Genomic DNA, 16,796 nt, shown 5'->3' on the forward strand with positions numbered 1-16,796 from the left:
TGGAGTCTGCTGAATCTCACATCTACACCACAGTATCTTTGTCTTGAACCTGAGGGCACACAAGGTGGGAGAGAGAGATTAGAGTTGGATTTTGTTTAACTGGTCTTGGCTCAAAGTCTGGAAGCTAAAACAGGCCAAAAAGGGGCAAGGGGAGAAGAACCCACTCCAGATGGATGTGTTCTTGCACAGAAATTGGTATGATGGGCTCATATCATTAGAGAGGCTGCTTTGTCACCTGAGATGCCACCATACCTAATAAAAAGGCGGTACACCTCAGGAAAACAGCAGTCCCACAAAAGAGACCCCCCTACCTCGCAAAAGATGCACTAGCTCAGGAAAGGTCATTGTTCCTTACTGTAAAACACTGTGCTTCCAGAGAAGCCACGAAAGCTTATATGACGCCTCTGAGGCTCCAAAAAAGGCCACTCAGGAAAGACTGCAGAATCCCTTGCAAAAGGCCTCAATATATCCGAATGGACACAGTAGCTCACAAAAGCTCACTCTAACTCAGAGGAGGCCACTATGCCACAGGTAACACTGCACTCCCTCGCGAGAGACCACAATATGTCATGAAGACCTATAGCTCCTGAAAAGCAACTATGCCTCACAAACGGCTACAATAATAGCACTCACAGTCACAAGACACCACCTTAACTTAAAAAGGCAGTTATGCCTCAAAAGACACCACTATTATTGCCAAAAGAGAAACACCTGCATCTCAAACAACTGCATCTCATCTTGGCTGGCAATATTCAAGTCGCAGCTGCCACAATAAAGAGGTGGTGAGGCGAGTGGTTGGGGCGTGGGGGGGCGCGGGAGCAGGCAGTGGGCGAGGGGTTATAATAAAAAATACATTTAAAAGAAAAACATACCTGGAGCTGCCTCCCGCGTCGTGCTCGGCTTTGTCCTTCCTGGTCGTAGCAAGCACTGGGGCCACGTCAGGGACTACCTGCAATCCTTGCACTGCTTCCACATGACAGCAGCATGGTGATTGATCTGAGCGGGCAGAAAAGGCGCCCTGCTCAGACCAGGGAGGGTTTCTCCAACCCGGCTGCTCAATGCAACCGGGCTGGAGAAATCTAAGTGCGCATATGTGTTTTGGATGGCCGTGGACGGCCAGCCAAACTCACATGCGCACTTAGGGAGTGGAGTACACATCGCACTCCTCCTCCCAATGCCCCGCCTCTCCCTTTGCAAGCTGGATCAAAGCCAGGAAATTTAAAAATAAATGATGACATTGTTTTATTTTTGATTTACTGGCTCTGAGCCAGTCAGTGGAGCAAAGCTCCTCCACCATTGCGAGGAGCTGCCCAATTGCCAGGTGCTTATCTGCCACCACTGACCTGAACTCTAATCTTGGCTGGAGGGCTACATCCAGAGCACTGCAGCCAGGCAACCTCGGCTGCTGTACTTGATCACAATTGTGCAACTGGTCGAATCACTTTACCTACCTGCGTCACAGTGACTCTTCCTGACAAAATGTGAGCCCTTCGAACCCAAACCATGCCAGGCTCATCAAGGCTCCTCTGCTGGACCAGCTCTCTCCTCCAAGAGTTTGCTACTGAATAACTTTAGAAACCCTCCAAACCCCTTCCCTCCCCCCAGTTGTCTCTCCCTAATGTACCCTCGCTGCATAGCATCCTTTGGTGGCATGAGCACATACTAAAATGTTTTGAATAAATAAGTAAAAATAGGAGAGAAGAAATAACTGAGGAGGGTAGGTTAATGAAAAGCAGTACCTTTCTCTGTTAGAAGCATGACCGTTCTGGAGTACCCCTCCCCCCGCAACCACCGCCGCCACCATCACAATTCTTCTGGTTTCGATTCCTTCGACCTGCGAGGCGTAAATAACATTGGAAGAGGTTTGTGGGATCAGGTTAGTATCATAGAGTACCCTAGAATGTTCCATATACCATGTCTGTTTCCAGGTATTCCATCCACACACATGAGTAATCCGTCCTCAACATCACTAGTACCCTAGACCATCTCCCAGAGCACCCCCATCCTGCTTGCAGAGTACACTATTTTATTCCACAGTGCCACGTCCTTATTTATTTATTTATAAAGTTTTATATTGTGCCCTTATACCCTATCTTCGTCCTAGAGTACTGCTTGCGTATCTCTAAGCAGTCTTTTCTTATCCAGGATACTGTTTCTGTATACTGGAGTAAACATTATTCCAGAGTACACTGTCCTAATCTCTAAGTACCCAGTTGTTATCTTCAAGTACTGTGTTTATTATCTCTAACTATCCTTAACCCAAAGTAGACCATCCTTATCTAACGACAACCCCGTCCTTATTTAGAGTACCTGTCTGTATCAAATAGTAACCGTCTTTATTTTGTGTACCATTTTTAGCCCAGAGTACCATATCTCCATGTACCTGTTCTTTCCTTAAGTGCACCATCCATGCCCTTGAGTACAACATCCGTGCACTCATTTCCACAGTCCTGTTACCACAGTAGGCTACTCTTATCCCATACTACTGTTCCCTTATTGTAGTGTATGCTATTATCCTCAAGTACACCTTTGTTATCATAGAGTACCCTATGCTCAGTTTTGCATCCATACTGCACAGTACTCGTTTGGTATCTCAAGTACACTCATATTATCCCTCAACATACCATCCTTAGCCCACAATATTTTGTCCTTACCTTTGTACACCCGCCCTTCTTAGAGTGCCCGCCCTAAGTCACCATCCTTAGTCGGTGTATACTATCCTTTCTCCAGAGGAACCCAGTCAGATTCTCAAGCGACTCTGAAGTTATTCCCAGCTAAGTGTGCAGTTATTGCTGAGTAACCCCATCCTTGTTCTTCAATAACCCCATCCTTCTTCCTCAATAACCCCTTCCTTATTCCTCAATAACCCCATCCTTGTTCCTCAGTAACCCTATCCTTCTTCCTCAATAAACCCTTCCTTATTCCTCAATAACCTCATCCTTATTCCTCAATAACCCCATCCTTGTTCCTCAGTAACCCCATCCTTGTTCTTCAGTAACCCCATCCTTGTTCTTCAGTAACCCCTTCCATATTCCTCAGTAACCCCATCTTTGTTCCTAAGTAACTCCATCCTTGTTCCTCAATAACCCTAACCTTCTTCCTCAATAACCCCTTCCTTATTCCTCAATAACCCCTTCCATATCCTCAATATTCCGATCCTTGTTCCTTAGTAACTCCATCCTTGTTCCTCAACAACCCTATCCTTCTTCCTCAATACCCCCTTCCTTATTCCTCAGTATCCCCATCCTTATTCTTGAGAAAACCTCTCCTTATTCCAAATAACCATGTCCTTATACGAGAGTGTCAGTGTGGTATTTCCGTGAACATGCATGCGGCATCTCACGCGCCGGCATGGCATTGTGTGGGTTTTAGAATGTAAGGGGTATGAGTCAGTTGATGCTATGCGGCAGGCTGGCTGGGGTGCAACGAATTCCCCACCCTAATAAGGTGCCATGTTCTTATACCTGAGTACTCCCCCTTAATCTCCAGCTTTACGTCCTTATCTCTGAGTGCGCTAATATTTGCCAGAGTACTCCTTCCTTATCTCAGGGTACATCATACTTATCTGAGAGTATCTTTCCCAATCCCACAGTGCATGTCGTTGTTAGAAGGGGCGGCCCCGGAGGTCAGGTTATGTCTACCCGATTGCTCCGTGACCCAACTCTCCTGCCAATAATGCCGAGCCTTGACGAGAGGTCCCCACCTGGGAGGACTTCGAGTAATGGATCGTACACACTGAGACCACACCACCCTTACGAACGGACACCACACTTTTAGGTTTTCAGTAACACGTTCTTTATGAACAGGAAAAATTAATCAGCACTCTTATTTACAGGCCATCTTGGGATCGTAAAGTCTCAGAGATTCGGGTAACAGGGAAGCGGGACAGTTTTAGGTGTTGGGCCAGTACGATGCGTACCCTGCGCACAGCTCTCAATCCTCGAGCCGGGGGGACACAGGAGATGATGGTCGTACTGGATGTCCTACTCACTTCAGGTTACTCAGTTTGTGTTGGTAGCATCGATGGTCTAGCCAGACCAGAGTACTCCTCGAGCCGCGACAAAGTCGGCAGGGCTCGGTTCCGTAGAAAGTTCTTGAGGAGCCGCGACCACGTCAGCAGGGCTCGGGAAGTTCGATGAAGATCTTTGAGGTTCAAGATTGAGCCGCGACGAGGTCAGCAGGGCTCCGATGTTCTGGTTTCGTAGATGCGACGAAGAGCCGCGACAGCGTCAGCAGGCCTCGAAGAGTTCCAAAGTTCAGTTTTCCCCAAGGGTCAGCCGCGATCAGATCAGCAGGGCTTTCCCGTCCAGGATACAACTGCCCGCTAGTCCTTGGGCGAGCCTTGATATAGTCCAGTGGCTCTTTGATGTCCGGACCCTCGCAGGCAGAGGTCTTAGGCCTTGGGGGCTGGTCGTTGGTGCGGTCCGGCGGTTGGCCTTTTTGATCTCTTTGAGGATGGTCCGGGAATTCCCAGACGCCCAGCAGGGTTTAGAACCAGCACTCGGGGAGGCCAGAGGTGCGATCAAAACCGGCTCCCAGGGGATGGCCAGAGGTGTGACATAAACCAGTCTCTCAGGGGAGGCCGGAGGTGTAATCGAAACTCCCTGTCTTCTCTCACTCGGGAAGCCCTCACCCTCCCAGCGGGGGCTGGCGTGTCTGGAGTCTGAGTGTCGCTGGGGCTGGGGGGTCATGCTAGGCCCAGGGAGAAGGGATCTCGGGGAAGGAAAATGGCTGCCGATGGGCCTATGGGGCCATGCAGGGTCTGGCGCGCAGGGCCGGGGAAGGGTACGGGGGTAAGCCGGGGCTGGTCGTCGGCGTTTGGGCGGACATGGATGGGACAATCAGGGATTTCTGGGTGCGGGGCTGAGCTAATGGGGCGCTGAGGATTGGGGGGGAACCACGCCACGAGGCCAGGTTCAACACGTGTCCTCCCCAGCTGAAAGGCGGGGAGAACTACCCATCCCCTTGGGGGTTCTCTTCACTGAGGCGGAAGAATCGGGACAGGCCGTCTGCGTTGGCGTGGTCAACACCAGGCCGGTGCTCAACAGTGAAGTCCATCCCCTGGAGGGAGATGGACCATCGCAACAATTTGGGGTTCTCCCCTCTCAACTGCATTAGCCACCGGAGGGGTCGGTGGTCGGTTTGGACCCGGAAGTGAGTACCGAACAGGTAGGGCCTCAGCTTCTTCAGGGCCCAAACCACCGCGAAGGCCTCCCGCTCGATGGTGCTCCACCTTTGCTCTCGAGGGAGTAACCTCCGGCTTATGAAGGCCACTGGCTGATCCAGGCCTTTCTCGTTCATCTGGGACAGGACGGCTCCGATGCCATGCTCGGACGCGTCCGTTTGGACCACGAACTCTTGGGAGTAGTCGGGGGCCTGTAACACAGGAGCAGTACACATAGCGTGTTTCAACGCTTCGAACGCCTCTTGGCAGGCAGGGGTCCAGCTAACTTTCTTCGGCTGGTTTTTGGAGGTCAATTCTGTGAGGGGAACTACGATGCTGCCATACCCCTTTTTGAATCTTCGGTAGTATCCCGTGAGCCCTAGGAACGCCCGCACCTCCGTCTGGGTGGTGGGGGCCTCCCAGGCCACGATTGCATCGATCTTGGGTTGGAGTGGTGCTACGAGGCCGCTCTCTACCTTGTGCCCCAGGTAGACCACGGACCCCTGTCCAATTTGACATTTGCTGGCTTTGATGGTGTGACCCGCCCTCTGCAGGGCTAACAAGACCTCCCGGAGGTGGAGGAGATGTTCGGTCCAGTGGGAGCTAAATGCCGCGATATCGTCCAGATACGCGGCACTGAATTCTTCCAATCCCGCCAGTACCTGGTTAACCAGCCTCTGGAAGGTGGCGGGGCGTTTTTCATTCCAAAGGGCATCACCTGGAAATGGTAGTGACCATCCGGGGTGGAGAAGGCGGATCTCTCTCTGGCTCCCTCTGTCAGGGCGATCTGCCAGTATCCGCTGGTCAGGTCGAAGGTGCTGAGATAGCGAGCAGACCCTAGACAGTCAATGAGCTCGTCTGCTCGGGGAATGGGGTGAGCATCGGTTCTGGTGACTGCGTTGAGCCTTCGGTAGTCCACACAGAACCTCAGCTCGGGGACAGCGCCAGGGGCAGCGGCCTTCGGAACCGGAACCACGGGGCTGGCCATGGGCTGTCGGCGGCTTCAACCACCCCCAGGGCTAGCATCTTAGAGACTTCTGCCTTGATGCAGGCTCGCACTCGGTCGGGAGCGCGGTAGGCTCTGTGCCGTACCAGAGGGCTGTCCCCGGTGTCCACATCGTGGACGCACCAACTGGTGACGCCGGGGACGAGAGAGAAAAGGTCAGAGAACTGTCCCAGTAGCTAGCGACAGTCCTCGCGCTGCTCGGGGATGAGGGAGGGGGAGAAACTCACTCCCTCTACGGAGCCATCTTTTTCCTTCGTACACAAGAGATCGGGGAGAGGATCCGTGTCCTCTTCTGCTCCGTCGTCAGTGGCGGGGAGTAAACTCAACTCGGACCGCACAAAGTGGGGTTTAAGGCGGTTCACATGAAGGACCCGCAAGGGGTTCCTGAGAGACTGCACATCGATGAGGTAGGTAACCTGGCTTTTTCGTTCCACCACTTTGAAGGGCCCTGTCCACTTGTCTTGCAGGGCACAAGGTTCCACAGGGGCTATCACACAGACCTGTTGTCCGGGCTGAAACTCGACCAGAGTGGCATTCTGGTCATACCACCTTTTCATCTCTTCTTGACTGGCCTCAATGTTTGCCTCGGCCACATCTCGGAACTTCCGAGTCTGGTTTCGGAGGGCCAGAATGTATCGAAACACATCTGGAGGGGGTCCAGAGACGTCGTCTCCCATCCTTCCTTGACCAGGCTGAGGGGCCCCCGCACGGGGTGTCCATAGAGCAGCTCGAAAGGGCTAAACCCCAAGGACTTTTGGGGAACTTTTCGGCACGCGAACAGGAGGCAGGGAAGGAGGACGTGCCATTTGTGCCTCAGGGGCTCTTCGAGACCCATAATCATTCCCTCGAGGGTGCGGTTGAACTGCTCAACCAGGCCGTTACCTTGGGGATGGTATGGGGTGGTGAACTTGTACGTCACCCCTCACTGTTGCCAGAGGGACTTCATGTACTTGGAGATGAAGTTCGTCCCTCGTTCGCTCACTACTTCTCGCGGGAATCCCACCCGGGAGAAGATCCCCATGAGGGCCCGCCCCACTACGGGGGCCGTCACCGTTCGAAGGGGAATGGCCTCGGGATATCGGGTGGCATGGTCTACTAGGACAAGGATGAACTGGTGGCCTAAGGAGGTCCGGGGGTCAAGGGGCCCCACAATGTCTATTCCTACCCGTTGAAAGGGGGTACTGACCACGGGGAAGGGTTGGAGGGGAGCTTTGCGCCTCCCGCCGCTCTTTCCGCTGGCCTGACATGTGGGGCAAGACTTGCAGTGGGCCTCCACATCGGAGCGCATGTGGGGCCAGTAAAAATGTGTGACCAGACGGTGGTACGTTTGTCCTGTCCCAAGTGTCCCGCCAAGGGCACATCATGGGCGAGGTTCAGGAGAAAGCCGCGGAAACGTAGGGGTACCACCAGCACCCGGGCTGACCCTAGTTCGGCGGACTTTTGCTCGCTATACAGTAGGCCGTTTTCCCAATAGACGTGGTGGGAGCCGGACTGGTCACCGGCGGCATGGGCGGCGGCATGCTGCCGCGGCCCCACTAGAGAGGGACAGGAGGTTTGTTCCAGGCAGAACTCTTTTTGAGAGGGCCCCCCCTCCTGGCGCCACTGGGCTAGCTCAGGGAGGTCGTTTGTGTTCGGGGTTGATTCACCGGCAGGAACCGGAGAACCCGGGTCGGGTTCACTGCTCTCGCTGGGAAAAAGGTCTAGGCCTTCGGTTCGCCCGCTGCCCTCCAGCTCGGCGGGGACAGGGCGAGGGTTCTCGGGTTCCACCCCCTCGGGGGCGGAGGCTCGGGCAGCCATGGATCGTGTGTTCACGCAGGCCCACTCGGGCAGGCCCACCATCTCTAAGTGAGTCCTCCGCTCTACCTGCTTCCACGGGGAGCTCTCCAGGTCGTTACCCAGTAGACAGTCCACGGGCATGTCGGTGCGGACTGCTACTCGTAATTCCCCGGAGACGCCCTCCCACTCGAATGGGACCTGAGCTATTCTGCAGGTGCGGACGGAGTTGTCAGCTGATATCACCCTGCAGGAGGCGTGGGGTATAATTTGGTCTTCAGTAACTAGGTGCCCCCTTACTGCAGTAATGCTGGCCCCTGTGTCTCGGAGGGCCCCTATGCGGTGTCCGTTGACGGTCACCTGCTGTCGGTACTTTTCAGTGTTATCGGGCAGGAGATCTCCGGGAACCATCTCTCTATCCCCCAGGGACACTAAGGTCATGGCTGCTGGTTCCCACCCCTCTGTATCTTCCTCTTCTAGTGCTACGGTGGCTAGCTGGCGTGCGGGGGGCTTACAGCAGTGGGTTTTCGGAGCATGGGGCAGTTGGGGTCACTGGCATAATGCCCTGTCTCTTGACATTGGTAGCAGGCTGTGCTTATTCTGGGTCCCTGTCTAGCTGGGGGAAACCCTGCCCTTGTGGCAGGAGGAGAGGACCCGGACTGGTTTCTGGGGGGGCTTTGGGGCGGTCCTGTCTGGGGCCCCTCTGTCTACCCTGGCCCCTCTGGCGGGAAGACCCTTGCTTGTTTCGGCCATAATTCCCCACGGGACCCCGGGGGACTCTGGTGCTCACCCATCGATCGGCCTCAACAGCCAGCTTCCGGGGGTCGGCCAATTCGCTGTCCAGAAGATGCTGTCTCAGTTCTACAAAGCAGTTGTTGGACAGGTAATCGTAGGCAATGAGGTCAATGAGGCCTTCAAAGGTGGTCACCTTGCTGCCCTTGATCCACCCTTCCAAGGCCCGGCTGTAGAAATTCACGTATTCCACCCAAGTGGTGCCGGGGATCTTCTTGCAGTCTCTGAATTGTTGCCGGTACATCTCGGGGGTGAGCCCGTATCGAGATAGTAGGGCGTCCTTCATATGGGGGTAGGAGTTCATGACGGTGGTGGGCAGGTCCAGCATGGTTTCTCTCCCCTCACTGAGGAAGCGACCCCATAATCCGGCCCCCCAATCCTTTTCAGGTACTCGGTGGGAGGTCAAGGCGACCTCATACGCCTTGAACCATTGCTGGATGTCGTCTCCCTTGTAATATTCTTTCACGACATCCTTGGGTATGTGCACTTTAGCTTCGGCCGGGGCAGGGACTTCTCTGTTCCCCGGGGGTCGGGCCTCTTCGTTTCTGGCCTTGAGCTCTAGTTCCTTTAAGCTGCGCTCATGTTCAAGCTGGAGTTTCTTGCCTTCATGCTCACTCTGGAGCTTCTTTTCTTCCAGTTCTCCTTGCAGCCGTAATTGTTCTACGACCAGTTTCTTTTCAGCTAACTTGAGTTCTCCTTCTATTTTAAGGTGTGCCAGTTCTAGCTCGTGGTTTCTGTGGCGTTCTCAGTCTGTCATTTCTTCTATCGACAGACCCTTCTCCGCGCTGGTGTTTCGTGTCAGGGAGTCGGCTCCCTCTTCTTCCTAGCCGTTGGCGTCTATCGGTGTCTCTTCCTGCATGCCATCTCTTTCTGTCGGGGGGATGTGGGCCCCGGCGTTTACCCAGGCCGCCAGGGCTTTCTGGTAGTCGTCTTTGGTACTTAATCCAGTGGTAGCGATGTGGAAGTCTTTGCAGAATTGTTTTAGTTCTCGGTGGGTATAATCTTCCAGCAGGTCCTTTTGGAATGTAGTCTTTTCGCTTGTTCCGGTGAGACTCATGGTTGTTCTTCGTTCAGGTGGTGTGTCAGTCGCTTTACTGTACGATTCCTAGGCGTAGGCTCTTATCCCACCGCTGCCACCAATATTAGAAGGGGCGGCCCCGGAGGTCCGGTTATGTCTACCCGATTGCTCTGTGACCCACCTTTCCTGCCAATAATGCCGAGCCTTGGCGAGAGGTCCCCCCCTGGGAGGACTGCGAGTAATGGATCGTACACACTGAGACCACACCACCCTTACGAACGGACACCACACTGTAGGTTTTCAGTAACACGTTCTTTATGAACAGGAAAAATGAATCAGCACTCTTATTTACAGGCGATCGAGGGATCGTAAAGTCTCAGAGATTCGGGTAACAGGGAAGCGGGACAGTTTTAGTTGTTGGGCCAGTACGATGCGTACCCTGCGCACAGCTCTCAATCCTCGAGCCGGGGGGACACGGGAGATGATGGTCGTACTGGATGTCCTACTCACTTGAGGTTACTCAGTTTGTGTTGGTAGCGTCAATGGTCTAGCCAGACCAGAGTACTCCACGAGCCGCGACGAAGTCAGCAGGGCTCGGTTCCGTAGAAAGTTCTTGAGGAGCCGCGACCACGTCAGCAGGGCTCAGGAAGTTCGATGAAGATCTTTGAGGTTCAAGATCGAGCCGCGACGAGGTCAGCAGGGCTCCGATGTTCCGGTTCCGTAGATGCGATGAAGAGCCGCGACAGCGTCAGCAGGGCTCGAAGAGTTCCAAAGTTCAGTTTTCCCCAAGGGTCAGCCGCGATCAGATCAGCAGGGCTTTCTTGTACAGGATACAACTGCCCGCTAGTCCTTGGGCGAGCCTTGATATAGTCCAGTGCTCTTTGATGTCCGGACCCTCGCAGGCGGAGGTCTTAGGCCTTGGGGGCTGGTCGTTGGTGCTCTCCGGCGGTTGGCCTTTTTGATCTCTTTGAGGATGCGTCCGGGAATTCCCAGACGCCCAGCAGGGTTTGGAGCCAGCACTTGGGGAGGCCAGAGGTGCGATCGAAACGGGCTCCCAGGGGATGGCCAGAGGTGTGACATAAACCAGTCTCTCAGGGGAGGCCGGAGGTGTAATCGAAACTCCCTGTCTTCTCTCACTCGGGAAGCCCTCACCCTCCCAGCAGGGGCTGGCGTGTCTGGAGTCTGAGTGTCGCTGCGGGTGGGGGTCATGCTAGGCCCAGGGAGAAGGGATCTCGGGGAGGGAAAATGGCTGCCGGTTAGCCTATGGGGCCATGCAGGGTCTGGCGCGCAGGGCCGGGGAAGGGTACGGGGGTAAGCCGGGGCTGGTCGTCGGCGTTTGGGCGGACATGGATGGGACGATCAGGGATTTCTGGGTGTGGGGCTGAGCTAATGGGGCGCTGAGGATCGGGGGGAACCACGCCACGAGGCCAGGTCCAACAGTCGTTATCCGAGTACCGTTTTATCATAGAGTACCTGTTCTTACTCTCAAATGCACAGTCTTGCTTGAGTAAATCAGAGTTATCCTTCAGACACCATTCTTATCCCAAAGTACCCCACAACTATCTCCCAATATCTTATCTCTATTCCAAGTACAATTATTACTCCCCAAGCCATTCTTATCCAAGAGCACCTTTTCCCAAGAACGTCATTATCTCAAAGGACACCCTCGTTCTGCGGAATACAGTGTACTTATGCTCAACGTTCCTGCCTTATCCCAGAGTACTTTATCCTTGGCTTCTAGTACCCCATCCATACTTCTCAGAGCACCCCATCCTGTAACCTTCCCTATTTCTTAGTTTATTACCCTTAGTCCCGAAAGCTCTACCCATATCCCAGAGTACTCGGTCCCCATCTCTGAGTAATAATTATTACTATGATATGTTTAGTATAGTGCTTCCTGCTACACCTGCTGTTGCTAAATGCTATAAATTACAAGTCTTACTCTTTCCTAAATTAATGGTACTCTGTCCTCATCCTCCAAGGTGCCCTTCCTTGGCTCTGAACACACTACCCTTGTCTAGGAGACTCCGCCTTTCTCCCCATCTAATGTGTCCTGATCCAAATTAACTTCGCACCATAATGCCCTGTCACACATTCACTTACGCACCTTGATGCCCTGTCACACATTCACTTACACGCCTTGATGCCCTGTCACACATTCACTTACGCGCCTTGATGCCCTGTCACACATTCACTTACGCGCATTGATGCCCTGTCACACATTCACTTACGCACCTTGATGCCCTGTCACACATTCATTTACGCGCCTTGATGCCCTGTCACACATTCACTTACGCGCCTTGATGCCCTGTCACACATTCACTTACGCACCTTGATGCCCTGTAACACATTCACTTACGCGCCTTGATGCCCTGTCACACATTCACTTACATGCCTTGATGCCCTGTCACACATTCACTACCGTGCCTTGATGCCCTGTCACACATTCACTTATGCGCCTTGATGCCCTGTAACATATTCACTTACGCGCCTTGATGCCCTGTCACACATTCACTTACATTCCTTGATGCCCTGTTACACAGTCACTACCGCGCCTTGATGCCCTATCACACATTCACTAACGCGCCTTGATGCCCTGTCACACATTCACTTACATGCCTTGATGCCCTGTCACACATTCACTTCCGCGCCTTGATTCCCTGTCACAAGGTCGCTTTATTTCTACATAGCACATCCATGAAGTAAGCCAGCTGCACACACTCAACTTAAGTTACAGTTATTCACTAACCTTTTTGCCTAGTCACTCACTCTATTTCTCCCATTTCACAGTCCTCTTGTGACGAACCCCCTTTATACACCCCATTACACACTCAGCTTACACGGTGATCGAGTTGCCCAGCCCTGTCACACAGTACCCTGTTTGTCTGCCACACACGCTCATCTCAATGCCCCATTACACAAGCACTCGATTGCTCCATTAGACCCCCAGCCTGTGGCCTAAGCGGTTAGTTGTCTGATGGATAGTAAACTCATGGACAGCGTGAAAACACGCGGCCCCTTAAAAAGACACAAACAAGGGGGCGAAGAATTGTACACAGATTAACGTAGAAACAGCACACTTGGGGTCAGGCAACTCCATCAAACCAGGGACAAGTTCACAAGTTGAGGCTAAGGTTGAAGGTCATGAAAAGACTGCCTTCCCCTGAAGAGGCTATTCGAAATGACAAAATGCTGTACTATTCAAACAGCTCAAAGATAATTTGTTGCCTTCGTTGAACATTCCGCTTGTCAACACTTTACACTCTCACCTTATCCCACTGTATCCTGACAATGTTCATTCCTCTTCACTCACTCGCTTTGCCCTGCTCTCGGGTAAGCACAATGTGCCACAGTTGCACAGTGCCTGTCCTATACATGCACTTTGCCTTCATACACTCAACATTGCCTCTGTTACACACCTTGTCACTTACTTGAATCCCTCCTAGACGGGCGAGTGCCCACGAGCTCCCCAGCCATCAACATGTACCCCACTTTCCCTTGGGGTAACAGATGAGACGAGTCTTTGATGAATCGAAAGTGGCTGAAGCTTTTCTTGATTCACATAAATGATCAAACCACACAGTTCGAAGTTCACCAAGCATAATTGTCACGATCGCCAAATTGACTGTAGCTCAAGTCCAGTTATTAGTCCATAACAGCAGCTTGTGATAGCACCCTGTGCGAATGCCCCATCTCAGCAAGGGTCTCACACTCCCTGCGACCTCTAGGCTACACCCTGCTGCTAAGTTTTGTGGGTGGCCCTTGTGCTTAACTCGGGCTGCAAGTGCTATGTCTGCCCTGTGCTAACCTCTTGCTGACCACTAGCCTGATAACCGTGCCCCTGATGTAGGGCATCCCAAGGGTACATGCTTGAGCGGCTCCTCCTTTGGCTATTGTGTTCCCTCTGCTGTCCCTTTGTGCTGTCCCCGCCATGCGGCCTGTGGTTTACTGACCTCAGGCTGCTCCCTCACGTGCTCCCTTAGTTGAAGCCTAGTAGTTCCAGAGTCCCCTAGATGTTGAGGAGAAACAGGCCCATGCCCACGTCCGTCAAGTATTCCCTGTCCGGATCGACATACCCCTGCGTTTTGAGGTTAATGAGTCCATGCCTCACAAACCCCACCTGTTGGCTGTGCACACTCTGGACATTTTATTTATTTATTTATTTAGAATGTTGTAGAGTGTGCAGCTACCTCCGACGGAGGTGTCCCGGCGCTGAAGACATAGTCTCAGGAGGGTCGGGGGGAAGTACAGAGGGGTCTTAGATCTGTGAAAATAACCAGGTCTTTAGTTTTTTTCTAAATAGGGGTTCGGACGTCAGGAATCTTAGTTCAGTGGGTAGCTGATTCCATAGTTTGGCGGTTTTTACTGCCAGGGCCCTTCCCCCTGTACGTGTGAGGCGAAAGCGGGGGCAGATCATGAGGCGAAGATGATTAGATCTCAGGTTTCTTGGTGCTTGTGAAAACCTAATTCTGTGACGTAGGTAGGATGGGCCTCTGTCATTGAGCGCTCTGAAGGCCAGTGTTAAGGCCTTGAATTGAATACAGAGTTTTATTGGTAGCCAGTGAAGTTTGATTAGATGGGGTGTGATGGAATGGCGATAGGGGACATTGCAGACAAGCCTGGCCGCCGCATTCTGGACTTTTTGAAGTTGGTGGATGAGGTAAGTGGGGGCGCCTACGTATAGGCTGTTGGCATAGTCCAGATGAGCGGTAATCAGGGCATGGACCACCGTTTTGCGGGACTCCAGTGGGAGGTATGGGATGATTTTTTTTATCATTCGGAGTTTGCCGAAGCAGGCTGAGGTGACTTTGTTGACTTGAGTTTTGCAGGAGAGGGAGGTGTTGAATTGAAAGCCAAGGTTGCGTGCGGTTTGAACTGGTTCTGGGGGGGGGGGGAGGGGTTGAGTTCAGACGGCCACCAGAGGTTGGAGGGTATAGGCGATTTTTGATTAAAGAACAGTACCTCGGTTTTGTCTGTATTAAGTTTCAGGTTGTTGGCGGACATCCAGGCTGCGATGTTGAGCATACAGAGGCGGAAGTTGGTAAAAGATTTTTCAGTGTGTTCTTTGAAGGAGAACACCAGTTGGGTGTCGTCAGCGTAGAAGGTTACTTTGACGCCCCAGGATTCTACAACTTTGGCCAAAGGTTTGAGGTATACATTGAAAAGGAGCGGGCTGAGGGCAGAGCCCTGTGGGACGCCCCAGATCAACTGTTTTTTGGAGGAGAGAAAAGGTCCTAGCATCACTTGCTGTATTCTGTTTGTGAGAAAGGATTTTATCCATGCAAGTGGGGGTCCGCTAATACCAACTTCTTGTAGGCGTGTCAGGAGTTTTTCGTGGACATGGTGATGCTCAATATCCTTATTGACCTTTCTACTCCTGGTTTATCCAAAGCCCCCCTCCATAAGACTCGTGGTATGAACTCAGAACACGGGAGTTGGAAGACGTGAAACATTGATTTGCTAGACGAAAGGAGATGGACTACTCAGGGTGTTCAACTGATGTCGCGTAGAGGAAACATTTTAGCATAATGTGATGCAAAGAGTCCATGTTGAGGAAGCACTTAGTAACATGTGATATTCAATAATTTATGCTAGATTTGAAATCATGCAATGTAAACTGATGATTGTTTTATTGTAATTGTAGTGACTCCTGAAGAAGGGCGATGTGAGCACGAAATGCATTGGGTCTTTGATGAATAAACACTGCCATCGACGAACCTTGCCTCAGTCGTGTTCATGTTAAAGAGGTCCGGATGGACACATTGTGAACATTAGAAGTTTGGAAAATTGGTAATATAAGTGTCCATGTGGATGATCTAAAGTATGAAAAAAATGAGAAACAAAATAGTTTGATATCAAGGGTGAGATTGTTGAATACAAAGTTATAAGGCTAGCCAACTCAGCACAACGGGGTTGTGCAACAAGTTGGGGCGCAAACACGCCCCTTTTCTATATGCTGTCTTCGAATGGGTGGCATATGGGCTGACACCATACCTGTTTACACGCCAAATGAGGAATTAATCGGAATACAAAACAAAGCAAGGTGTGCATCCCATTTCGAATGATGTTCATGATCTCAGAACATACCAGCTCTGCTTGTCTAATGAGTCTAGCAATGGGTCTCAGTCAATCATGACCTTGATTAGACATCTCAGGTCAGCTAAGTCGTTCCCTCCCAGATGCACTACTAATGCATCAGGCTTCACTCTAAGCTTCACCACATCTTGCACGGTAGGCAGCAAGTTTTCCCATTGCATCCCTGGTTTGCCCATACAGGAGACTGTAGTGTTGTACAGCCGCATTAATTTGTAATTCTTTCGCACTGACACCCACCATACTGCTATTCGACAAATAAATGACCCAGTATCCATACCCTGCTCACCCGACCAGAGGAACTTGTCGTGATAAAATACTTAGTTTAGTCGGGTCAGATACAGACCCGAAAGGCCCCCGATACCCACTGTCCTATCACGGTTCGATCCCTGGCTCCGGCGGCAGAGGTCTGCCCAGCACCATGCGACTCTGGGCAATAGCTCGCTTAATCTTCCCAACGGCCCCCAGCGCCGAGATACCCCTTTGGGGGTGATTTGTGCGCTATACAAGTACTAGATTTACATTTTATATTTGATGCATTCTGCATTCAAGCAGCTGACCGCAGCCGTTGTAGCGGCGCTGATGACTAAGGAATCTGGCACATATTGTTATGTGGGAGTCCTGCTGCACTAATGGTCATTCTTAGGACTGCATTAAACTGAAAGCTGGCAAAAAAGCGACTGATCGCCCTGGGCTCCATTCTTTAAGTAATCGTGCATGCAACAAACGAGGATGCATTCGCTGTCTGCTAAGTAGTACAGGTGTGTGCGCTTGCATCTGCCCTCTTGGGCTGTTTTAGATCTACGCAAGTATATAGTTACGGCGCTGTCCTCCATGTGCAGATCTCTCATTTTTAGACATGCCAACCCAGGGTTGAATCTGGCTGGGGCTAACAGCTCACTGGCCCTGTATGCCCCGAAGAATGCAAGTAAGAAAGCTGCCGGAAAGAG

General features: G+C 52.1%; 1 protein-coding gene across 1 annotated transcript in view; it reads right to left on the reverse strand.

Moving 5' to 3' along the window:
• Positions 1-1,739: 1,739 nt before the first annotated feature.
• Positions 1,740-16,796, reverse strand: part of LOC147748519 (coiled-coil domain-containing protein 159-like) — a 190,241-nt gene continuing 175,184 nt past the window's right edge. Inside the window, exon 13 of the mRNA XM_086962771.1 lies at positions 1,740-1,834. Coding sequence (XP_086818897.1) covers positions 1,749-1,834 — 86 coding nt within the window. The 3' untranslated portion in view covers positions 1,740-1,748. The remainder of the gene's footprint in view (positions 1,835-16,796) is intronic.

This window comes from Lissotriton vulgaris, chromosome 1_1 (assembly GCF_964263255.1).
Source record: "Lissotriton vulgaris chromosome 1_1, aLisVul1.2, whole genome shotgun sequence".
Classification (NCBI taxonomy): Eukaryota; Metazoa; Chordata; class Amphibia; order Caudata; family Salamandridae; genus Lissotriton; species Lissotriton vulgaris.